The sequence below is a fragment of the Manis javanica genome, chromosome 1 (genome assembly GCF_040802235.1).
Source record: "Manis javanica isolate MJ-LG chromosome 1, MJ_LKY, whole genome shotgun sequence".
NCBI classification, from domain to species: Eukaryota; Metazoa; Chordata; class Mammalia; order Pholidota; family Manidae; genus Manis; species Manis javanica.
Genome location: NC_133156.1, coordinates 122,718,410 through 122,744,552, shown reverse-complemented (window position 1 = coordinate 122,744,552; position 26,143 = coordinate 122,718,410). Strand labels below are relative to the sequence as shown.

At 41.8% G+C, this 26,143-nt stretch overlaps 1 protein-coding gene across 1 annotated transcript; it reads right to left on the bottom strand.

Annotated features, from left to right (window-relative positions):
• Positions 1–2,416: 2,416 nt before the first annotated feature.
• LOC108407811 (UDP-glucuronosyltransferase 3A1-like) lies at positions 2,417–26,143 on the bottom strand. Its single transcript, XM_037002145.2, has 7 exons — positions 25,264–26,143; positions 24,387–24,488; positions 18,751–18,865; positions 16,392–16,923; positions 8,019–8,250; positions 6,342–6,561; positions 2,417–4,598 (listed from the first exon to the last, which is right to left on the bottom strand). Exons 1-7 carry the CDS (start codon positions 25,355–25,357, stop codon positions 4,322–4,324), a joined length of 1,572 nt encoding a protein of 523 aa, XP_036858040.2. The 5' UTR covers positions 25,358–26,143; the 3' UTR covers positions 2,417–4,321.

Genomic DNA, 26,143 nt, shown 5'->3' with positions numbered 1-26,143 from the left:
TAATGCTTAATGGTTCTCCTTTCAATTTATCTCTTTCCTGTCATATTTTACTCTAATGATCAAGAAGATGTTGTCATCTGTATTTCCAGCAAAAGTCTGTTTAGGATGATTTACATGTAGTCTGAGACAAAATGGATTTTTCTCTGCCATAACCCTTGTTGCCTTCTGAGTCCTCACTAACAGAATATTTTATTGGGATATAACTGGCATATAACATTATATAAGTTTTAGGTGCCCAATAAAATAATTTAATATTTCTATATTTTGCAGGTTCTTAACATCCATATTTCTACTAATAGTCTGTTCAAGGCAATCTAAACTTTTCTTTCATGCTCCTCAATATTTTTTTAGCCTCTGTGTACAAGCCAGTTGTAATTACAGGTATTGGTTGAAGCAGTAATACATATGAGTATTGGAGATCTTGGCTTCATTAGCATCTCTGATGTCATTTCTTTGTTATAGTTGTAAATAATTAACAAGATGTAGAAATATACCCAAACAAGAAGTTGGTAAGTGTTTCAAATTTTAGAATACACTGAACTGGGCATCAAGTAAGAAATAATAACCCAATCATGTGTTTTCCTTGTTTGCACACAGGCCAAGCTCTGCTCCTGAAGTGAAGAATAGATATGCTGTTTCAAAAACCCCAGAAATGCTCATGATAAGGAAATATTAAATGAAACTCTAGACTTTTAACTTGGAAACTAGGAATAAAACTGAAGATCCATGCAATCCCTGAATTGTTTATAGAATTTAATATATATATATATATATATTTAAATCCTTGTTAAAGGGGTTAAAGTCTGTTTCCAGTAATTTCTCAAACTTCATGGGAACTACCAAAGTTATATTTCAATTAAAATTTTGATTAAACTTTCTTTACTTAATTTAATTATAATTTTTTTAAATGAAATAATTACATTAAAATTAATATTACAGCTATTTAACCAGTTCTCCAGCCATGCAGATGCAAATGCATATGTATTTAAATGATACTCAGTGAAGAATACAAACCTAACCTAACAGGTATTTGAGGACAGGTTCACAGTCTCTTTCTTTACAGCAGTGAAAAGACAGAAACAGCCCAAATGTCTATTGACTGATATTGAATAAATATAATGTGGTATATACATACAATGGAATATTATTCAGCCTTGAAAAGGAAGTTTGCTCTCATCCATGACACAACATCAGTGATCACTGAAGACATTGTAAGTAAAATAATCCAGACATAAAAGGACAAAGTTCATCTGGCTATACATTAATATTTATGCATTTTATGTGTATACCTCTAAAAAAATGTTTTTTTAAACAACAAAGGAAAACAAAAAATTGACAGCCAGTAAGGGAGATGAGCATCATCAGTCAGTCTTCTCATGGGAAGGCTCAGCCCATACTCCCAGAGCCGGCTGTCCCAAATCCTGAACCTCTGGAACACTACCATCAAACATTTGCTTGTTCATCTCATATTCTGTCTGTCAGTATGATGAGCTTCTCTGTACTAATATCTTCAAGAGTTCTGACGCTAAGGTATATGCTACACATTAGCTGGCCTTATGGAGACACCATGTCTTAAAGAATCAACTGCACTGATGGAAACCGTGGCACAGTGCTGGGCATGTGAGTAGAAGAGATCCTAATGGAGACCGTAGCTATTTCTGGGATCCTCCTTTTTGGCAAGTTACTATGTGTAGCAGTCAGAAACATGGGAATTGGAATATGAGCATAAGAAACAGTTATTGGAATAGAAGGATGAGGAGCCATCAATTAGAACCAGTCATTGAAATTCTAATATATTTGTCAAGATGGTCCCCTCTGGGGCCTGAATTTTACATAGCATCAAATTAAGACATTCATGATAACCGTGAGGCCCAAAGGGTGGGGCTACAGGATCTTGTGTGCATGACAGACTGAGACATCACCCATCCTAGGATAATCCTAGGAACCTAAGAAAGAGGGCTTAATCCTCAGGGGAAGTACAAGTTCCATCAAACCAATGGCTCCTTTAGACACAGCTCCATATTGCATAACCTGTCCTTCTCTATTTGTCTCATTTTCTATTCAAAGGTCCCGTATTCTTGTATTTTAGATGTACACTTTGAAACATGAGTCAGCTGGACATTTTTAAACAGGTCTATTGAAATAGATAAAGTTCAACTATCTTAATAGATAAGGTTATAAAGAGAAAAAAGAGATATTTGGTCAATTCCTTTCCTAAGGGCTCAATTTCCACAATATTTGCAGCTTCCTAGTTTCCATAATTTCAGTCCATTTGGGGACCAGTCATGGAGTCATTTCCCATAACTTCAATATGCTGTTACACATTTGACCAAAATGAAATTGTCAGACAAGCAAAATGTTCTAAATTTGCTAATTTGGATGGGGAGGACACATATCAGACATATGGGTCTATACAGATGTTCTACATACATTTTTAATCGAAATTTTTTAATTGTGGAAAGAGTCACTATTTCATTCATGTTCCCATGCATTGTCCATTGATGCAGATATCCAGTGAGAGACAGATACAGACATCTAAGAACACGCAAAGTCCTATAGCAAATGATCTACAACTGCAGACTCGTTAATGTATAGCTTTTGTGTTTGGGGATGGGCTGAGGGATTTGTATTATCCAGCCTTCTGGATTCCTGTTGTCCTGCCACACCCCACACTTTCTCCGGCTGCCTTTCTGTTGTTCATCACCCATTATCCAGAGTGCTCCCCCTTCCCATCTACCCTCCTCTCGCTCAGACACAGAGCCTTTTCCAAGGTGGATGCTGTGGGTCCCTCATGCTTTTGTGTCCCTTTCCCTTGGTCAAAGCTTTGCTCTGCCAGGACTCTTGCTCGGGATTTCCATATGGGATGCAGATTTTCTCTTTCTGGGTATAGTCCTGGCTCATCCAAGGGCCTTCTGTCCCCTTTTCCTCTTGTCTGCACTATTTTTCTGAACTCACTAGCTCTCCACAAAGCTTTGTAATAGGAGCTCAGGAAAAAAACTTCTGAATTTGATGTTGAGTTTTCCACATATGGGAAAGTGTTAGTTTTATTTGTTCTTCTTATTGATCTTACCATGTGAATGCCATGGAGTTACATTGTGGTATGTGGAGGGCCTATTAGACATTCTAAAGTCTTCATTCTCCATGTGGGGACATTTTGATGTGGATAACTTCTAGTTATTACCCCAAAGTCTTTGGCACAGAAGATCACAGAGCCATGCTGATTGAAAGGAGAATCCATGTATAAATCACATTTTCTACAAACTTGGAAATAAGGGGAGTTTAACCTTCTTATAGCACCAAAGGCTCAGTGCCCACTGGTCTAGGCAGTAGTCCCATGAGGGACACCACATAGGCCTCCCTGTACTGTCTTGGCATCAACAGCCACAATCCCGCTCCCCATTCTCACCTGCACAGGAATCGAGGGCTTGGGCTCTGTGACAGACATCATCACCTTCTTTCCCTGCCGGTATGTCCCCTTCACACTAAGAAACTCATTGAGGCCAAGTCTGTACCAGGGGCTGCCTCAGGCCCAGTTGGAGACTCAAACAAACAGACTAAAGGTTTATTTTTTAGTGTGTAAAAGACTGCTTGCTGATTTGTTATTTAGGCCAGGACAAAATCACAGGAAATAACAAGAAATTCTGCTTTGATGGGTCAAGCATTGCGGAGGCTTCATGGCCCTTTACGATGTATCAAACACTAAGGTCAGATAACCCAATGCCCACTCCCAGGTCTCTGAGTCCTTACCAGCTGCAATGCAGAGACCTTCCCACTTTCCCTAACAGCTGTTAGTGGCAATATGGAAGAATTCCAGGCATGCGGACAGAAGTCTCTTCGCCAGGGAGAGGGAGAAGATAACAGTGTGAAAACTTACTTTCCTTGTCAAAAGGATACGTGTAGCTTCCCGAGCTTTGAGGAGAGTTGGCAGAGAAGCAAAAAGAACAGAGAAGTATTAGCAAAGCACCTGTCTTAGGAGTCATTCCATGACAAGGGGTGGAGGCAGGATGAGGGAAAGAGGCTGAGAAGATCCTGGCCATGGAGGCTGGGATGTTCAGGCTCAGGGCCTCCCAGAGGGCCATGCCAGGGAAGGCGGGCTTCCAGGCTTTAGCTCTCAGGGACACTGGTCCAAATGACTCAAGGGCTGAGTCACACAATAGCCCTTGTTAACTGGAAAATAAAAAACTCCACAAGTGCTGAATAAAGAATTTCAAAGCCAGCAGGCAGGGATTTGTAGCAAAAAGAGCAAACGGCTATGATGTGGAGAACAAGGGTGGCCAGAACAGGAGGGAGGTTCATGAGAAATGGTGAGCCACATATGGCCTCAGGCCTCCTTCAGCTTCCTGGCCCCACACAGCCACCTGGCCACCATGCCCAGCAGCTTCCCACAGAGCCACACGGCGACCAGGGTGACCAGCAGCAGGAACAAGAAGACGTCTAGCAGGTACTGCTCATGCCACGGCTGCTGCAAGGCATAGGGCTTGAGGTGCGCTGCACCCCCTGTCTGGAGGATGTGGTCGATCCAGCCCACCAGCCGCTGGGCAGGGGTCAGGGGGTGGGAGCGCCTGATGATGCTGGCGGCCACCGCTGCTGATTTGTACCTGTTGGTGAGACAGGGCATGGCATCACTCACATGCTCTTAGATGTCTTAGAGATCTTTCATGACACATGGACACACATTTTCCACCATACGCACAAAAGAGTCAGGGTCAAGGAAAATTGGTCATCTTGGCCTTGCCAATCCAGCCAGGCCCCTTTGCAAAGATCTAACTGCGGCCTATATACAAAGATCCATGCTTAGTGCTGATCGTGCTGGATTATAAAAATGTCACTGAACTAATAGGGTCTAATATCTACCCCAAGCAGGATTATAGACAGAATAGATATGAAGTAACATATATATGTAATATATAGTGAAATATATAGAAATATAATCATACCTACATAACTATAAGTAACTATGTGATATTGACTACCTACTTTGCCACTGTCAGGCTAGGTAACAAATGTGACTTTGGGCACCGTGGCCTGGATGAGGCCTGCATCTTCCTGCCGTGCAGAGAGAGCATCATGTGGGCCAGCACTCGCATCACAAGCTGTGGCTTACATATTTGAACAAGGCCTCTGTGCTTGACGTAATTCTCTGCTGTCACAATCTTCAAATGCTTCAGTCTTATAAAATGTGGCTCCACATTTCCATTTTCCATCAGGCCCCACAAATCATTAACCTTGCCCTGAGGTACAATGTCTAGAGACCATCACAGTCCAACAGGCCCGAACACAGGGGCCTGTGGATGACTGACATTTCAGGTCTGAGTCTTTGAAAATACAACAGAAGTTACAAATTCATTCTTCACAATGCAAACATTTGCAATACATGACAAACCAAATATAAACAAATTTCTGGGGTTGTCTAACACCTGCAGCTTACCAAGCTTTCAAGGATGAGAGTCATAAACTGGGTGGCTATTTCCCGTCATATAACAAAAAGTGCTTGCATGTCTCCTATGTGCAAGGTAACATGTTAAGTCTTGAAATTTGATTCAGATTTATGCCCTTGAAACTCCAAGTTACTCAGTCCCTCTTAGTTATGAGAAACAAGATATGTATTTTTCTTTTCACATTGCGCTGATTGTAGGTTACCAGAGACATCAAGAGACCCCATGTATCCACTCAGGTAACAGAAATTTATTCAAACTTAATTTGTGGCAGCCCTGGGAGGGGACCAGGAACATAGTGGAAACAAGAGACACACATTGCTGTCTGGGGGAGCATATGCACTCTATTGTGGCAGGACAGACAAAAATTAAAACATAAAACAATGGGGTAGTTACAGATCTCAAGGAGTGTTAAGATGGAAATAATGAATTATGATTGGACTGGGTGGGAGAGGAGTCTAGTTAGGACTGTGAGAGAGCAACCAGCCTCTGAAGAAACAGCACTGAAGATGATACCCCAATGTCATGAAGGAGCTGCCTGTGAACAGAAGGGAAGGGTGTTCTTGGGAGCAGCTCAGACAAAGAGCCTGAGGTAGGCACAGTGTGGCATGTTGGACAGAAGAGCAACCTCCTGCCTCAGTGGGAACTCTACTATACAAGTGCCCCCAAAATATATGACATTTCAGGGGACTCTGTGTAGATAGTGTGTGTCTCTCACAACCCGTAATTAGAAAACTGTTCTCAGCATCTAACCTAATATGGCTAGTCTGGCTCTCAGAGGAAACAGTCAGCTGTTGCTTCACGCGCATGTCCTCAACATTTCTGCTTGTGTTACAAAGAAGACCCACGTAGTACCCTTCATGCCTGATGGTTCCTATGTGACCTCAAGCCCAGAGAGTCACGTACCTCTTGTCCTCTATGACTTGCTTCATCTTCAGAGCCAGTGTGTCAGACTTCAACTGCTTTAACTGGACAGAGACACCTAAATGTTTAGTTTCTACTCGGAGCAGGTTTTCAGGCTGGTCTCCAAACAGGGAAATCCCCACCATGGGCACGCCATGTTGGATGGCCTCCATTATGCTATTTATTCCTCCATGGGTGACAAAAAGACGTATGCGAGGGTGAGCTGTTGCAGATAAGAAGGACAGCAGATTATTTCAGAATGGAGAGTTTCAGAACACCAGGGAAAGTGGCAAAAGTAGAAGAAAACATCAAGATAATGTTAGAGGTGCATTGGAGCTGTTATAACGATGATTATGCTTGGAACATATCCCAGGAGCTGTTTCCAACATACAGAATTCCTACCCTTGCCTTTTATTAAGATACCTTGCCATAGATAAGATTTAAACAAAGACTCAGAATCCAGGGAATTCTGTAGAAAATAGTGCTAAGACAGGAACATATCTCTATGTATCCACCCAAGCTTCCTTCCTTCTATCACCCCTGTGCCTTCCCTCAGCTCTGTTTTCTCTTTACATGTCCCTCTGACTCTCTCTGTCTCTGTCTCTGTCTGTCTGTCTGTCTCTCTCTCTTGTTGTTATGAGCAGTCTTTTCTCATCTGCCATATAATCTCCCTCTTCCTGAATTCTGGACACAGTCATTGACATCACAAATCACATGGCACTCATAAAACTGACAGTCCCTGTTTTCTCCTCAAAAAATGACTAGTCCCTTGAAAGCAGAGATGGAGCTCTGTACCGCAGTATTTCCAGTTCCAGCATTTCCAAACCCTCCTTATTTAGAGCTAACTAAAATGATCACTGATTATGAACAGTTCATCTCAGACTGTGCTGCTCAACTGGGATGTGCATCTGGATCTCCCTGTCTCTTCTTTGAAATTAGAATCATGTGTCCTGCCCCAGAATTAAAGAAATACATTTACAGAAGTAGAACCAGGAATCTGCTCCTTATATTCCCCAGATGTTTTTGGTTCATAGCATAGGTTATGAACCTCTGAAACAGTCAGTGGCTACGGCAATGAGGAGTCTGTAAGAAGAAGCACTGGGCACAGGGAAAACCTGCTGGGGGCTGAGGGAACTCCCTGGTAGCAAAGACGCAATGGAGTAAACAACTGGATATGAGGTGGCTCAGCTTGGCCTCAGGGGTTTCATCACTTTTAAAGACACCATTACCATCAGTGTTCTTAAGGTATGAGTTATTCACACCTGTAGCAAAGGAGGATGTGTGTGTATGTATGTGTGAGGACACACGGCGAGAGGATGCTCATGAAGCCACTACACACAGTGTGACTACTCCCTGATAAGTTTTCTCAGCATCCACAGATTGTTTTTGATTGTGGTTAAGTGACCTTTACTAGACCAAATGCACTTGGTCTATGGTTGCTGACATTGACCTAAAATAGAAAAGAATGGAGGGCAAAGGCTGTTTGGTCATCTGTTCTCTATGGAGGTAGAGACTGATTCCCCAAGATCTCCAGCTGGCGGCTCCATTCCTGCCCTCTGAAGACTTCCCTTTAGCTATCAGACCTTTACTCATCCTGACAGCATTGCCCACTTAAAGGCCACAGCCTTGATGGGCCCTAAACACATAATCAAGAAAGAAGCAGACCTGAGCAGCCCTTACCAAGGATGTCATTCTGGGGAAGCCAGCCCACAATCTTCACATTTGCTGCCAATTGGATGTCTTTGGGCCAAAAAGAAGGGTTACACTTCCATATCACCCCTTGAGAGAGCTGGGCAAAGGCATTGTTCATCTCCTTGAGGACTTCTTGGGACTGAAAGATGCTCACCATGGAGCCCAGGGCCACCAGGACAAAGCCGGAGTCACCAAACTTGGCAATGAAATCCTCAAATTCCTGGAGAGAGGGAAGTAAGGAAAGGAGAGGAACAAAGTGGTTCATAAAAGCCTACACAGCCATGCAATGGAAGCCAGTTATTAACTGAACAACCCCCCTGCCATTCTGGAGCTCACTGTCCTAAACCCACTCTCATAGCCTCTGGGACTCACAGCTCATGGCTCAGTTTCTTCTGCATTCTTCTCACACCTATTCTGTTGATAGGAACATCTTTCTTCTTTGGAACCCTTACGATGGTGTCAGGGCCATCTAGAGCCTCTACTCATATTAGGTCCATGGAGACATGGTCACATGGGATTCTCCAAGACCTCTAGAGGTGGTAGTATAAGGAAGAAAAGCAGTGAAGTCAGGATCCACCAGAGGGAGGTGGGATGTCTGAGGCTGGAGTGGAAAAGCTGGTAGAAGGTGTCTGGCAAAAGAAGAAGGGGATCAGGGACAGAAGAGGACAGGCAACTGGCTATGCACACACAGTGTGACATTTAGCATGTTTTGCCCCAATATTCCATGATATTCTCAGTCATTGATCTTTATGGTTCACTTTCTACTTCAGGGGTTCATGCATGTGTCTGCAGGTTATACCCACAAGGGAAGGATTTTAAAGTGCCAATGCCCATGCGAACCCCTGTTCTGTGCAGATTGGCTTTTATGCCCCTAGGCAGTACAGCAGAATGCCCTGACTGAATGTTGAAATCTTACCTGTAACACAGTTCTGTCAATTTTTGCTTCAAGTGTTTCTCCAGACCCTGACTCTCTCTGGACTTCCAAGGCCCTCTCCCTGCTCCTAGACCCTCACTATTGGGTTGATTCCATCCAGCATAACATTGCCTGATTCACCATCTCTAAAGACCACTTCCACAGCAGCCTTGTCATCCCTTTATGATTATAAATGCAACAAAGACCACTACATAAAATATGGAAAATACAGAGGAGAAAATTTTTTCAAAAGTCTCTGCTACCTCACCAACAATTCGCTCCCCTGTCCCATGGCCAGTGCCTGACTTGCTCTCCTGTAAGGGAAGGCATTTTGCAATCTGGCCTGGCAATACCAGTGCAATTGAATCTTCTGCTCTTGTCTAGCCAGAGTCACCCAGGAAACCAAGAGTTATTCCTGGCTTACTTTTTACCTTCACACCTGGAGTCAACTGTTCTCCCCAACTGGAACACCTTCCCTCCAAGCTCTATCCCTAAAAAGTCCTTCCACCCACTCAGGCCCATCTAGCCCATGGATCATCCCCCAGCTCTCCATGTTTTCTCCATGAAAGGTCAGTAAGAGGAGGGTGACACTTCAGTGCCTGGAAGGCCCAGATAAGACAGGCAGTCTCCCTGGTTCTGAAATGAATGCTGGTGGGAATGTGACCTTTACCACGGGAGCCTTTGTCCCTCCTTTAGAAAACAAAGTACAACACACTTCCCTGCCCACTGGCAAGGTATTATTTAGGTAAATTCTGTATAATTACAACCCTCTGCTGACAGATAACAGTCAGACAACTCACCTTAGTTCCCCTCTATTTTGAAAACATTTAGAACAGTGGGGCTGAGTCTGGGCTGGCCATTCTAACCACCAGTGGTTTACAACTTCAGTGCCCAGGCCTGACACCAGATCCACCAAACCAGGGACTTGGTAGAGTTAGGAACTGGGCAGGGGGCCTGGAGAAAGTGCCTGTGGTTCTTACTGTCAGTCAAACGAAGTCCTGCCTTGGCCACCCTCATCTCATGGTGCTGTGTGTTTCACTATAACTCTTCCCCTTGACAATCCTTGCATGTGACAGATGCTTATTACATACCTACTGTAATATGATCGTATGAAAATATCAACTTATTAAAAGGACTATCCCAGAGGAGGAGCCAAGATGGTGGCGTGAGTAGGACAGTGGGAATCTCCTCCCAAAAACATATATATTTTTGAAAATACAACAAATACAACTAATCCTAAAAGAGAGACCAGAAGACACAGGACAACAGCCAGACTACATCCACACCTGAGAGAACCCAGGGCCTGGTGAAAGGGGTAAGATACAAGCCACAGCCCGGTGGGACCCAAGGCCCCTCACCCAATCTCCTGGCAGGAGGAGAGGAGTTGGAGCGGGCAGGGAGAGGGAGCCCAGGACTGCTAATCACCCAGCCCCAGCCATCCACACCAGAGCACAGACACAGTGCATGCATGGGGTACTGGAAACTAGGGAAGCAGGACAGTAAGACCTCTGAGCAGGTTCCGAAGCTGGCGCCCCTGTGACAAAGAAAAGCGAGTGCTTTTTGAACGTCTTAAAGGGACAGGGACCCCACAGCTGAACAGAAGCATCCCGGGTCACAGTCCAGCAGCTGGAAATTCCAAGGAAACCCGGGCGCACTAACCCCCTGGGCAACAGCTCTGAGACCTCTCACGGAGGTAAACAGCCAAACAGCCCCCTGTCCATTACCCCTCCAGGGCCCCGCCATAGCAGAGCAGCAGACTGAGGCTGACCACACCAACAGCAAGGGAGCTTCCTCCATACCAGCCCGGCAAGATAGAGAGACCCAGTCTACATGTAATTGCCCAACACAAGCCACTAGGGGTCGCAGTTGTCCCAGTAAAGAAAGGCCAGGAGCCAAGTGAAAAGAGGCTTGACTCTCCCAGCTGATAGACGTGTCAATAGCTCACCATTGCACCTATCAACATGAAAAGGCAAAAAAATTTGATCCAGACAAGACTAACCCAGACAGCTTTGACATCTTATACATCTTCCCTTGAGAAGGAACCTGGGGAGATAGATTTAACCAATCTTCCTGAAAAAGAATTCAAAACAAAAGGCATAACCATGGTGATGGACTTTCAGAGAAATATGCAAGAACTAAGGAGGGAGAATATAGAAATAAAACAAGCTCTGGAAGTACTTCAAAACAGAATGGACGAGATGCAAGAGACCATTAATGGACTAGAAAACACAGAACGGGAACAGAGAGAAGCTGATACAGAGAGATAAAAGGATCTCCAGGAATGAAAGAATTTTAAGAGAACTGTGTGACCAATCGAAATGTAACAATATTCACATTATAGGGGTACATGAAGAAGAAGAGAGAGAAAAAGGGATAGAAAGTGACTTTGAAGAAATAATTGCTGAAAACTTCCCCAAACTAGGGGAGGAAATGACCTCTCAGACCACAGAGGTACACACAACTCCCATGACAAGGGATACAAGGAGGGCAACACCAAGACACATAATAATTAAAATGGCAAAGACCAAAGACAAGGACAAAGTATTAAAGGCAGCCAGAGACAAAAAAAAAGGTTACCTACAAAGGAAAACCCACCAGGGTATCAGCAGACTTCTCAACAGAAACCCTACAGGCCAGAAGAGAATGGCATAATATACTTAATGCAATGAAACAGAAGGGCCTCAAACCAAGAATACTGTATCCAGCACAATTATCATTTAAATATGAAGGAGAGATTGAACAATTCCCAGACAGGCAAAAGTTGAGGGAATTTGCCTCCAACAAACCACTGATACAGGGCGTCTTACAGGGACTGCTCTAGATGGGAGCACTCCTAAAAAGAGCACAGAACAAAACACCCAACATATGAAGAAGGGAGGAGGAGGAATAAGAAGGGACAGAAATAAAGAATCATCAGATCATGTTTATAATAGCTCAATAAGCAAGTTGTTAGAGAGTAAGATAGTAAAGAAGCTAACCTTGAACCTTTGGTAACCACAGACTTAAAGCCTGCAATGGCAATAAGTACATACATTTCAATAATCACCCTAAATGTAAATGGACTGAATGCACCAATCAAAAGACACAGAGTAATAGAATGAATAAAAAAGCAAGACCCGTCCAGATGCTGCTTACAAGAGACTCACCTCAAACCCAAAGACATGCACAGACTTAAAGTCAAGGGATGGAAAAAGATATTTATTTCATGCAAACAACAGAGAGAAAAAAGCAGGTGTTTCAATACAAGTATCAGACAAAATAGACTTCAAAATAAAGAAAGTAACAAAAGATAAAGAAGGACATTACATAATGATAAAGGGCTCAGTCCAACAAGAGGATATAACTATTATAAATATATATGCACCCAATACAGGAGTACCAACATATGTGAAACAAATACTAACAGAATTAAAGGAGGAAATAGAATGCAATGCATTCATTCAGGGAGACTTCAACATACCACTCACTCCAAAGGATAGATCCACCAGACAGAAAATAAGTAAGGACACAGAGGGACTGAACAACACACTAGAACAGATGAACCTAATAGACATCTACAGAACTCTACATCCAAAAGCAACAGGATACACATTCTTCTCAAGTGCACATGGAACATTCTCCAGAATCGACCACATACTAAGCCACAAAAAGAGCCTCAGTAAATTCCAAAAGATTGAAATCCTACCAACCAACTTTTCAGACCACAAAGGCATAAAACTAGAAATAAATTGTACAAAGAAAACAAAAAGGCTCACAAACACATGGAGTCTTAACAACAGACTCTTAAATAATCAATGGATCAATGACCAAATCAAAATGGAAATCCAGCAATTTATGGAAACAAACGACAACAACAACACAAAGCCCCAACTTCTGTGGGATACAGCAAAAGCAGTCTTAAGCGGAAAGTATATAGCAATCCAGGCATATTTAAAGAAGAAAGAACAATCCCAAATGAATAGTCCAATGTCACAATTATCGAAATTGGAAAAAGAAGAAGAAATGAGGCCTAAGGTCAGCAGGAGGGACATAATAAAGATCAGAGAAGAAATAAATAAAATTGAGAAGAATAAAACAATAGCAAAAATCAATGAAACCAAGAGCTGCTTCTTCGAGAAAATAAACAAAATAGATAAGCCTCTAGCCAGACTTATTAAGAGGAAAAGAGAGTCAACACAAATCAACAGAATCAGAAATGAGAAAGGAAAAATCACGATGGACCCCACAGATATACAAAGACTTATTAGAGAGTACTATGAAAACCTATATGCTAACAAGCTGGGAAACCAAGAAGAAATGGACAACTTCCTAGAAAAATACAACCTTCCAAGACTGACCCAGAAAGAAACAGAAAATCAAAACAGACCAATTATCAGCAACAAAATTGAAGCGGTAATCAAAAAACTACCAAAGAACAAAACCCCCGGGCCAGATGGATTTACCTCAGAATTTTATCAGACATACAGAGAAGACATAATACCCATTCTCCTTAAAGTTTTCCAAAAAATAGAACAGAAGGAAATACTCCCAATCTCATTCTATGAAGCCAACATCACCCTAATACCAAAACCAGGCAAAGACACCACCAAAAATGAAAACTACAGACCAATATCCCTGATGAACGTAGATGCAAAAATACTCAACAAAATATTAGCAAGCCAAATTCAAAAATACATCAAAAGGATTGTACACCATGACCAAGTGGGATTCATCCCAGGGATGCAAGGATGGTACAACATTCGAAAATCCATCAACATCATCTACCACATCAACAAAAAGAAAGACAAAAACCACATGATCATCTCCATAGATGCTGAAAAAGCATTTGATAAAATTCAACATCCATTCATGATAAAAACTCTCAACAAAATGGGTAGAGAGGGCAAGTACCTCAACATAATAAAGGCCATATATGATAAACCCACAGCCAACATTATACTGAACAGAGAGAAGCTGAAAGCTTTTCCTCTGCGATTGCGAACAAGACAGGGATGCCCACTGTCCCCACTGTTATTCAACATAGTACTGGAGGTCCTAGCCATGGCAGTTAAACAAAACAAAGAAATACAAAGAATCCAGATTGGTAAAGAAGAAGTTAAACTGTCACTATTTGCAGATGACATGATATTGTACATAAAAAAAACCTAAAGACTCCACTCCAAAACTACTAGAGCTAATATCGGAATTCAGCAAAGTTGCAGGATACAAAATTAACACACAGAAATCTGTGGCTTTCCTATACACTAACAATAAACTAATAGAAAGAGAAATAAGGAAGACAATTCCATTCACAATAGCATCAAAAAGAATAAAATATCTAGGAATAAACCTAATCTAGGAAGTGAAAGACCTATACCCTGAAAACTATAAGACACTCTTAAGAGAAATTAAAAAGGTCACTAACAAATGGAAACTCATCCCATGCTCCTGGTTAGGAAGAATTAATATCGTCAAAATGGCCATCCTGACCAAAGCAATATACAGATTCGATGCAATCCCTATCAAACTACCAACAGTATTCTTCAATGAACTGGAACAAATAGTTCAAAACTTCATATGGAAACACCAAAGACCCCGAATGGCCAATGCAATCTTGAGAAGAAAGAATAAAGTGGGGGGAATCTCACTCCCCAACCTCAAGCTCTACTACAAAGCCACAGTAATCAAGACAATTTGATACTGGCACAGGAACAGAGCCACAGACCAATGGAACAGAATAGAGACTTCAAACATTAACCCAAACATATATGGTCAACTAATATTCAATAAAGGGGCCATGGACATACAATGGGGAAATGACAGTCTCTTCAACAGATGGTGCTAGCAAAACTGGACAGCTACATGTAAGAGAATGAAACTGGATCACTGTCTAACCACATACACAAAAGTAAATTCGAAATGGATCAAAGACTTGAATGTAAGTCATGAAACCATAAAACTCTTAGAAAAAAACATAGGCAAAAATCTCTTAGACATAAACATGAGTGACCTCTTCTTGAACATATCTCCCCAGGCAAGGGAAACAAACGCAAAAATGAACAAATGGGACTATATCAAGCTGAAAAGCTTCTGTACAGCAAAGGATACCATCAATAGAACAAAAAGGTATCCTACAGTATGGGAGAATATATTTGTAAATGACAGATCCGATAAAGGGTTGACATCCAAAATATAAAAAGAGCTCACACACCTCAACAAACAAAAAGCAAATAACCAATTAAAAAATGGGCAGAGGAGATGAATAGACAGTTCTCTAAAGAAGAAATTCAGATGGCCAACAGACACATGAAAAGATGCTCCACATTGCTTGTCATCAGAGAAATGCAAATTAAAACCACAATGAGATATCATCTCACACCAGTAAGGATTGCCACCATCCAAAAGACAAACAACAACAAATGTTGGCAAGGATGTGGAGGAAGGGGAACCCTCCTACACTGTTGGTGGGAATGTAAATTAGTTCAACCATTGTGGAAAGCAGTATGGAGGTTCCTCAAAATGCTCAAAATAGAAATACTGTTTGACCCAGGAATTCCACTTCTAGGAATTTACCCCAAGAATGCAGCACTCCCCTTTGAAAAAGACAGATGCACCCCTATGTTCATCGCTGCACTATTTACAATAGCCAAGATATGGAAACAACCTAAATGTCCATCGGTAGATGAATGGATAAAGAAGATGTGGCACATACACACAATGGAGTATTACTCAGCCATAAGAAGAAAACAATCCTACCATTCACAACAACATGGATGGAGCTAGAGAGTATTATGCTCAGTGAAATAAGCCAGGTGAAGAAAGACAAGTACCAAATGATTTCACTCACATGTGGTGTATAAGAATAAAAGAAAACTGAAGGAACAAAACAGCAACAGAAGCACAGAACCCAAGAATGGACTAACAGTTACCAAAGGGAAAGGGACTGGGGAGGATGGGTGGGAAGGAAGGGATAAGGGTGGGAAAAAAAGAAAGGGGGCATTACGATTAGCATATATAGTGGGGGGGGATTGGGAGGTCTGTGCAACACAGAGAAGACAAGTAGTTATTTTACAGCATATTACTATGTTGATGGACAGTGACTGTGAACGGGGATGTGGGGGGGACTTGATGAAGGGGGGAGCCTAGTAAACATAATGTCCTTCATGTAACTGTAGATTAATGATACCAAAATAAAATTTTAAAAAAATGACTATCCCACCAGGGCCAAGACAAGTATGAGGCAGGAGAGGACCCGGGGTACAACATTTAAGGAGGTGTTCAAACCCAGGGTTGTGCAAGTCCTATCAACATACCTGTATGACCCTGAAAGTGAGTCCTTCCTTCAAGAGGGTGTCCTAGGCACCTCATTTGCCTCCCCCTGCTTCACTCCCAGGACCCATAGGCAGGCCACCAGCTCTGCACTGAAGGGCTCTGCATGACGTCCACATTGCATACTAAGGTGTACTTACTGGTGGTACTGGTTTAACAGGTTTGGACATTAAGCCTCCGACATACACAGTGTTGGGAAGCAGGGGCTGAGCAAATTCAAAGGCAAAGTCAGAGTTAACAAACCACAGCTCTGCTTTCTTCAGAAGATGAGACACAACTGGCCTAGAGCCTTCAGGAAAATGCTCCTTGATGGTGTTGTCAAACGTAGAGTACATTTGCCATTTTTTCTTGGAGAAATCTAAGAACATCAGAAAATTCTTTACTCGACCCCAGAAGCCCATGTGGTCGGTTAGCATGGAGAAGAATACTGGCACATAAGACAGGGGGCTCGGTAATCCAAACATCTCAAAGCCAAAAGAGGAGGGGAGAATGGACACAAACGGCTTTCCAAGTTTCTCAGCAACCAAGTAAGGACAGTACTCAAAATTTTCAACTATCACCAGGTCGAAGTTCTCATTCTTCAAGACATCCATGATATCCGTTCTCCTTAGGAAATGACTGCACTGAAGCCCCAATTGTTCCATAAGTTTTAATAAGTGTTCAAATAGAAATCTATAAGAAAGAAAATAAATGATTGATAATCATTGGATGTGTTAATTTCACAGTACATTTTTCAAAATCTTTAGCTACCCAAATTTATCCCAAGTAAACAAGAATATACCTAGCAGCAGCTCACCTACTAGATCAGAAATACCCTCATTGTCTATATATACATTCATTCAGCCACTCTGCACAGATGCTCTGCTCTTTAAAGTGCCCCCTTCCTCCTTCCTCTTTCCTCTCTGATCTGATTCCCCATCATCCTCTATTCCACTTCAAATACATTATTGAACACTAAATTTTCAAAATCTAAGGGCACAGTTGAATTACATTCCCTGAAAACGAATTGTCACTGCTGGGCCTTCTGCTCTGGCAGCCATCTCTGACCATCGCAGACCTTACAGACCTCTTTCACTTTGATAAATTCTGTGATGTCCTTGTGATCATGCATTTATATACTGACTTGTTATGAGAGATTTCCTTGTTTATTCAGCCAAACTGTAGAAGTCATTGATGACACAGTCCAAAAAATATTGCTGATATAGGCCATATTTTAAAATCATTGTGACTGATCCCCTCACCCAAGGGACTCTTTCATCATATTAGCACTCAAAAAGCAACCTAAAATGGGAATTCCACTTTTCTATGCCCACAGGATAAACAATGAAGGGAAAAAGAAGCCTGCTTTTGAAACATACGGTAAGCCTGTCCACTTCAAAACAGGCTGAGGGACCAGAGAACCCAGTGGCAAAGCCTATGGACACGTAAATGAGAGTTTGCCTGTGGGGCTATTCCAGGGCGTTATCCTCTTGCAGTGCTTTCCTATCACTGCCTGTGTAAAATGTGACCATGTTTACTGTTTGTACAACATATGGGGACGTGGATGAGGATACCCGTGCATCTGAAGGTAACAGAGGTAACAGGAGCAAAGGCTCAGGACCTCAGGGGCCTGGCAGCTGCATGGACAAATGAGATAATGAACAACACCCAGCCACCCCTCTGATTGCACACCACAGCACCTTCACACCCCACCCAGACAGAGGAGGCACAGAACTGAGAATTCACTAGGACTGTGCAGGTATCTCCTCGATCTTTAGGACCAACTTCAAGTCACAAAATGGAAATGATTGGCTGAAATCATCCTTTGTTGGGCATTTTTAAAGATTATACAGAATAAAGGGGGGGTTGTTAACTATTTTGGATACTTTCAGTTAATACTGTAAAAGTCCTTAAAATACGGTTAATTATTCCAAGGTGAAATTGCCTAATAAACAGAAAAATCTTTCAAGAATGCATGGTTCCCTTTACCTTCCTTCCAACATATTAAATTGAGGGAGAATAGACAAAGTCTGTAATTAAAATACAGAACTAAAGAACAAGATGATATAGAATTAGTGTCACACGAGTAGGTGAGGTTAGAGCTATACAGGAAGGACCGAGGTATTCCAGTTTGAGTGAGGAAAAGGGGTTTTCTGGAAAAAGTCAGATTTGAACAGGGTCAGGACTAGTAAGTAGAATTTTCCCAGAATCTTCAAAAATTGTGAGAGAAGAGTTATGAGGAAGTTCCAGAAGGAAGTACGTCCACTTTCTACAGAAATACATTCATGCTTGCTGAAGAAAAGGGACAGTACAGAGCAGGGTAGAATCTCCAGTGGATGATTTGGTGTGAAATTCCTATTTTGCCAGCCACCAACTCATCCCTATGCCTCCTTCCCTCCCTCCAGCCAGCCAGCCATCCAACCCTTTCTCATATCCTTAGTCCCAGCATCCATGCCTGTACCCATTCATTTGTACCACTGAAATAGTGACTCTTTGCTTCAAACAATAAGAATACATTACCTGCCTTCCAAAGCTTCATCCATAAAAAATTCAAACATCTCCTTAAGTCCTTTGTTAAAATCTTCAGGTGGAAGCCAAGGGATAACTTGATATGATTTTTCTGTCTCTTTAAAATCTAAGAACATAACAAAGGGTTAAAACTTAAATATGTACAAAACATCAAGTATCATCAGCATCATATCAACATATATTTGATCCAATATATATTTAATTGACTATTTACCTTATGATATATTTTTGTCTGGTCTTTGGATATGTTCTCAGTCTCCCAAAATTCTAAACTGAACTTATTTATTGAGAACCCTATAATAATTCAGAAATATTTTCAACTTAAAGTTATGGAAGATACCATTTAAAACTTTCATTGAAGGTATATGTACTTGTCTCATGTCACAGGGGGAACAAATTATTGAGTTTAAGATAATTTCTCAAGTTGTCCACATAAGAAGTGGTAGAGTTTGCATTTAAATGCAGCCATGTTGATTCCAGAGCCTCTCTTCTTTCTGTTACAGAAAAACTCATTTTCATTATGTAAAGTGATACACCCAATAGTTCCTTGTTCAGCAAAAAGAACCAGAAGGCTAAATTTAAAGAGTTGTCCTCTGCACCTCTACTTACCAGCATGGATTCTCCCCTACTATTTCTCCCCTAAAATGTCTGAGTGCATTTCTGATGTCTGTCTGCTGATAGGTTTCAAGCACTATCTCCCACTCCCTCATCTTGGCAAAGTGGGAAAAAGTCTTCATGCTCCTTCATTCATTTCTAGTGATATTTGCAAACCACGCAATTCAGGCCAAGGAGAGGGAACCATCGCAACCCCTACCCACAGCAAAACTCAAGCTAGTCAGCCCTCTTTGCTCTGGATAGCCATTTTTCAGATTTGCTTGGGAGCCTGTCCTGCTCTTCCAAATGAGCCTTATTAATTGAGAAATAGACATTGCTTTTCTCTTCATGCATGTGTACCCTCATCAGTTATAACTTACAACCTAAGGGTGTGTAAGGACTGAGGGTAAACTAATGCTCCCATAGATTAAAGCTCCAATGCCTGGTCATAGTGAAATTACTGACTCTATCCAAGTACCTCCTGGCGAACACTTTGCAGTCACACATCTGGCTAATACATTCTGTTCTGAGCCTATTTCAAAAGGATCTTAACCACAGTTTGCCCCAGCTAGGAAGTGACACAATACGCCTCTCATCAGCTTCCCAAGAGGTACTTCAACAGCCCTACCACTAGCCACAGTCTTTTTCAGCAACATCTTAATCACATCCAACTTTCACCAGGAGCACAGGTAAGACATTCCCTTGAGGACGCCCTCCTCAAAGGACATTCACTTAACACACACATTCAGGGCACAGAAACACAAATAAAGGACCTCACACATGGATGTGCCATTTTACCACACAAAGCTTGAATCTCAGGACCTCAGTTAAATTCCCCAGAATTATTTGGTCAGTTTAAGGCCTCCCTATCCATGGCATTGTCAAGAAACAACTATTGAATCATGACACCACAACATCTCAACTGGTCCATCACCTCTCAGGCCATATAGCAATCTGTAGGCAACATATATTTCATTTATCTGTTACATTTATGCTTTATTACGTGGAAAACAGCCCGCTTTGAATAAGGTACCCAGCAAAAAAAAAACTCTAAAATGTATCCAAATCGCAGTACAGTAGGCACTGTGATTAGTGTCTCCCAAACTTGCCTTCATACAAAGACTTGGGCAACATCTCTTAAGCCTCCTGGAGTTCTGTTGATGACCTATGATGGTGGTATCAGTGTCCTCCTGCTGCTGTAACAAACTACTAGAAACTTAGTGGCTTAAACAAACATATTTACTATCTGTTAGCTCTGGAGGACAGAAGTCCAACATGGGTCTTCTCAGTATAAAAGCAAGGTGCTGGCATGCACGCCAGCATTCCTTCTGTAGGCTCTGGAGGGCAGTCATTTTCTTGCCCCTTCCATTACGTAGTGGCTGCCTTCATTCTTTGCCTCATGCCTTCCTTCAACTGGAAATCACATGACTGGTTTTTCCTTCCAACATCACACTTCCTTCTATTCTCTCTTATCAACTTTCTTTTAGAAGGACACTTGGAACTACACTGGCCCACCTGGAAAATTCAGGACAATCTTTCCTTATGAAGATTTTTATTTTAATCACATCTGCAAAATCCTTTTGCCATGCAAGGTAGCTTATTCACTGGCTTTAAAGATTGGGATGTGGATTTCTTTGGGAAGATGTTATCTTCCTACCATGTCCTGCTCTCTGGACCTCACATACTCATTTCATTCCACATGCATAAGACATTTACCGCATCCCAATATCCACAGAAGTCACAAAGTACCACACCATCAATTCAATTTCATTCTAAATCTCATCTAAAAGTCACCAGTTCTAAAGTCCCAAATTATATTATCCAAATAATTGAATCAATTATGGGTGAGAGTCTTGGTATTATCCATCCAGAGGTAAAATATCTATCCACCTGTGGACCAGTGAAATGAGGAAACAAGATCTGCTCCTAAGAAACCATAGTGGGACAGCTATAAGATACCACTTACAGATACCACTTACAGATACAAAATAGAAGGGAATAATGAGTCTGACCCTATGAACTTTAATGTCATAAAAACAATAGTACATTTTAAGGACTGGAAATAACCACCTGAGATCTGAAGCTCAGCCATGTGTGTTTAAAGTTCTGCACTCTGGGCTCATTGCTGTACCCCCAGGGCTGTCCTGTCCTTCATGAGTTTTCTGCTGAATAGTTTATTAACCTATATCTAACTTTTAGAGGTATTAATGGCCTTGTTTATTGTCATTCTTTCTTTGTTCCTTTGTTCCAAATAGACAGTTTTCCTCTGCCATAAAATTCTCAAGTGCCTTGCAGATCTGCTGGGTATGTCATGGGAATCCACTCCACAAGACAAGGAGCTGATCCACAGATCTTTACAAGATAATTTCTCCCTTTGTTTTGGCTTCTGCTAATGTGGCAGAAGGGGTCCATAAATGACACACACCTGATCTTCAAGGAGCTCCCAGTGAAATTGGATATTCTGACCTCTTGATCCTTCAGAGGCAATAGAAAGAGCTTTCCCAGCCACACCGCTGTTTTTTCTCTACCAGACAAAATGATTCTCTGCTTTCCTGACAGTGAATCTCCCAACTTTAGAATCTTTTGCTGTCTGGGTAGGCTGAGAATGCTCAGAATCATGGAGTCCTGTCTTTTAATGCTTAATTGTTCTCCTTTCAATATATCTCTTTCCTGCCATATTTTACTATAACCAGCATGAAGATTTTATCAGCTATAGTTCCAGTAAAAGTCTGTTTAGGATGATTTACATATAGTCTAAGGCAATATAGATTACTTCTTTCTTAGTCCTTCTGTGTCATGCTCTCAACATCTGTATTTTTATAACAGTCTGTACAAGGCCATCTGGGGTTTTTAAATTTTTTATCACACTTCTCAGTATTCTTTCAGATCCTACCTGTAACTACATTGTGATTCCAGATATTGGTTGGTACAGGTATACTTGTAAAGATTAGGGATCTTTGCTTCTTCAGTGCCTAGAATGGCATTTATTCATTAAATAAATGAATTTTCAATGATATAAAATAATAAATTACATTTATTTACCACAAATTGTAAATAAATAAGTAAAGTGGGGAAGTGTGTCCAAACCAGGTGTTAATTAGTGGTTCAAATGTTACAGTATACTGGAATCAGCATCAGGTCAAGAAAAACTACCCATGGGTCATGTGTTTCCTTTATTTGTAAATAGCTAGCTAAAATCTACTCTTGAAGTGAATGAATATGCTCTTTTAAAGCCTCATAAAGTCTTATACTGTGAAATATTGAAAGAAACTCTATACTTTAAAACCTGTAACCCAAGTATAAAACTGAAAGGATTCATGAATTCCTCAATTGATTAAAAGGTTTGCTGTATTTATGCTATATTTGTTAAAGTACAAATGCTTATAGAAGGTCTGTAGCCTTAAGTAGTTTCTCAAAGTTCAGAGTATTACCAAGATTTTTTTAATCTAAAATTTTACTTTAACTTAATGTAATTTAAGTATTAATTATATTTAGTAACATTTTCTAAAATTAAAACACTCATTTAAAAATCAATACTTTATAGCTATTTAATCGATCTGCAGTTAAGGCAAATGCAAAAGGATATATATACATGATTGTCAGTAGAGAATACAGAATCTAATGTAGAAGGTGATTTAAATGGTTTTAAGTAGGGACTTAGATTAATATTTGTACACCAGTGTTCACAGCAGCATTATTCACAATATCCAAAAGGTAGAAAAAATCCATGTTGATGTTTGGAAGATGAATGGATGAATGCATAAGCGTCTGGTACATACATACAATGGAATAATATTCAGCCCTGTAAAGGAAGGAAATACTGATCCATGCTATAACGTGGTGAGCCTTTAAGACATCATGTTATGTGAAATAAGGTAGTCATAAAAGGACAAACATTGCATGATTCCACTCACATGAAATATCTGAAACAGTCAAATTATTAGAGAAATAAAGAGGAATACTTGTTCCTGGGGCTAGGAGTGGATGGTAATAGTCACACTGATAGAGCTTTAGTTTGTGATGACGAAAACATTCTGGAGATGGATGGTGATGATGGTTACAGAACAATGTGAATGTAGATAAAGTCACTAACTATGCACAGAAATGGATCAAGTGGCCAATTTTATGTTGTGTATATCTTACCACAATTAAAACATAAAACATTTTCCTAGAAGAAAGTTGTTAAAATAATCTGCACAGTAATCTGAAGTCATCGTCAAAGCTTCATAACTTCTCAGATTTTGTTTTTCAAAGACACTGCTTAGTATTGATTTCTTTTTTAAATCAAAGCTTGAGCAATACTTCACACTGAGAAATCCAGAGTTTAAAGTCCTAAATCCACACAATGTTCTTATCAATCTATTCAGTGACTTTGCACAAATCATTGATGTTCTCTGTGCTGCTGTTTCCTTGCCGGTCAGGAGAGGAGTTGATAAGATTTACTTGCTAAATAAATTTAACTTAAACTTTACCTAAAACTATTTGGATTCAATGACTCAACTAAGAGCATCTAACAACAGTATGGATAAACTTGTGGGCAACTACTGACTTTTCAAGAAAACAAGTTCATCTCAATAGATGCTGAATCTTAGCTGCATAAATAAGGGAATCTCTCAAAAATCTTCCTTAAATTGTAGGTAACATAAAGAGGAGAATGTAATCTATGATACTGAAAAAGAAAAGTGATCCTCACCTATAAGAAATCTTGCATAACAGGATGAACACTCCTGTTCCACACATTTTGAAGCTATGATATAAAGTAGTAGCTGCCAAAATAGCAAATAATGTATGGAGGGTTCCTTGGGTCTGAGCAGAGGCCCAGCTAAGAGCAGGAGACAAGGGACCACGGTGGGGAATGCAGTCGACAGGGCCAAGGTCCCATCGCCTCACAGGAACACACACAGAGATACACACACACATTTATATCTTTCAATCCAATTTTATCTAAAAAACATTTTGCTGGGCCCTGCTGTGTGAAAGGTGGTGTCCTTTGCCTGGACTAGAAGATATCATCAAGCAGTGGGAAAACATACCCTGTATCAGGGAGTTTCCTCTCTGGAGAAGCATGGTGACATTATGGCCATGAGCTTGAAGGATCTCAGACACCTGGTTCATCAGCAGATAATGGCTTCCACCTAAGAACAATGCACAGTTTCATTTCTGTAATGATGAGAACAGAGGGTCTGAGATGATGGGCTGGTAGATCAGGGGTGGAAAGGCAGGAAACAGAAAGTTGATGTTGAGGAGAGGAGGATGAGCTTCACAGAGCCCGCCGGCCCAAGTCCTGGGCCTCTGGCAATTCTCCATTAAATGCCCTTTGTAACTCTCCATGTCAGTGTGATGAGCTTCTCTATGTTTAGGTCTGAGGAGTTCCTGATCCTAACGTACATAGTGCATGTTAGCCAGGCCTTACGGAGACACCATGTCCTAAATCTAAGTGCCCTGGAGGACATTGTGGCACAGTGCTACGCATGTGAGCAGGAAGGGTCCTAATGGAAAATCAATCAGAGATTTCTGGGATCTTTCTCTTTGAAATTTATGAGACCCCCAGAAATTTAGGGTGAGCCTCTGAACGCCCAGCTTGGGGAGCCCTAGAGGAGGAACCTGGGCACTTGGCACTGGGCTGATCTCAAACTTCTGGCCTCAGCTCAATGCCATAGAGAGCGCATCCTGAGCAGGAGAGACAGGAAAGGGTTTTTTTCTCTTTTCCAGAACTATCTTCTCCACTTTGGCAGCCACGAACCTCTTCATGCCTGGACAAAAGGCTCCACCTCTCCCTCCTCCAGCCTGGGACACAAGCCAGGTCTGGGAAGCCGCAGGGACAGGCGCTCTGTGCAAGGGCTGCTTGTCCGAGCTCTGGCACCGGTGCCCGGGACGCGTCTGCCCCGAGATTCTTGGCCAATCACTTACCCACAAAAGAGAGAGTCAAGATTTTGGCTGCTTCTGAGAGCAGGAGCCCAGGCACAAGGAAGCCCAGAAGAAGCAGCGCCCGCGGCCCCGCCATGCTCGCTCCCGTGCAGCACGGAGCCCAGTTCCGCGCTGCGCGCCCTGCTCCCAGCGCCCCGCGCCCTGCAAGGAACCTGAGCCCAGGGGACACACACGCGCTGCCAGAACAGGCAGGGCACTGGCTGCCAGAACAGGCAGAAGCTTGGGAAGAGGTGCATGCCGCCTGTCTTTGCCCTTTGTCCGCTCTTGCCCATCTGCTCCACCTCCCTGGGTGCGTGCTCCATTGGAAATTCTGTCCTCAGCGGGAAAATCGGGTCAGTGAGCGATCTTTAACCCCTCTCTGTCCATTAATCACTATATTCTCCGCATAGAAAAAATTAACCAAAGGGTAGGGACCTTAGGAAATCAAGTGGTTACCATCTCTGGAAGTGACTTGGACCCTCAGTTTTACGGTCCCTTTCCCAAAATTAATGGTGCTCCACGTCCTGTCTACCTGCTCTAACTACCTCATACGCAATCCCCCTGCCCCATTTCCTGGGCACCTGTTTAAATTCTCTGCCAGTATGCCAAGCTCAAGAGACACTGCTCCCTGCAAGCAGCTCTACTCCCTGGGACTAGTTTGTTTCTGGTCTCTAGAAGGAAATCCCCAAGGGAAATTGCCCAGTCACTCCTGGATAGCAAAGAGGTAATTTATTCAGAACGAGGTGCTAGAGGACTTCCTGACCCTGGAAGTCCAGGTCTTTACTTGGAGGACTGAATCTCTAAAGCTGAGACAATAATTCTCAATGAGTATCATAAAACAGGACTGGGGATTTTTCCAGATTCTTTAGGCACAGCCAGGGAC

Excerpts from the sequence above, each read along its gene's own strand:
- LOC108407811 (XM_037002145.2), bottom strand. The coding sequence starts at position 25,357 with ATGGCGGGGCCGCGGGCGCTGCTTCTTCTGGGCTTCCTTGTGCCTGGG. Across the intron at positions 24,489-25,263 it reads CTTGACTCTCTCTTTTGTGG|GTGGAAGCCATTATCTGCTG; the intron begins GTAAGTGATTGG and ends CATTGTTCTTAG. Across the intron at positions 16,924-18,750 it reads GATGAAGCTTTGGAAGGCAG|ATTTCTATTTGAACACTTAT; the intron begins GTAATGTATTCT and ends TCTTTCTTATAG.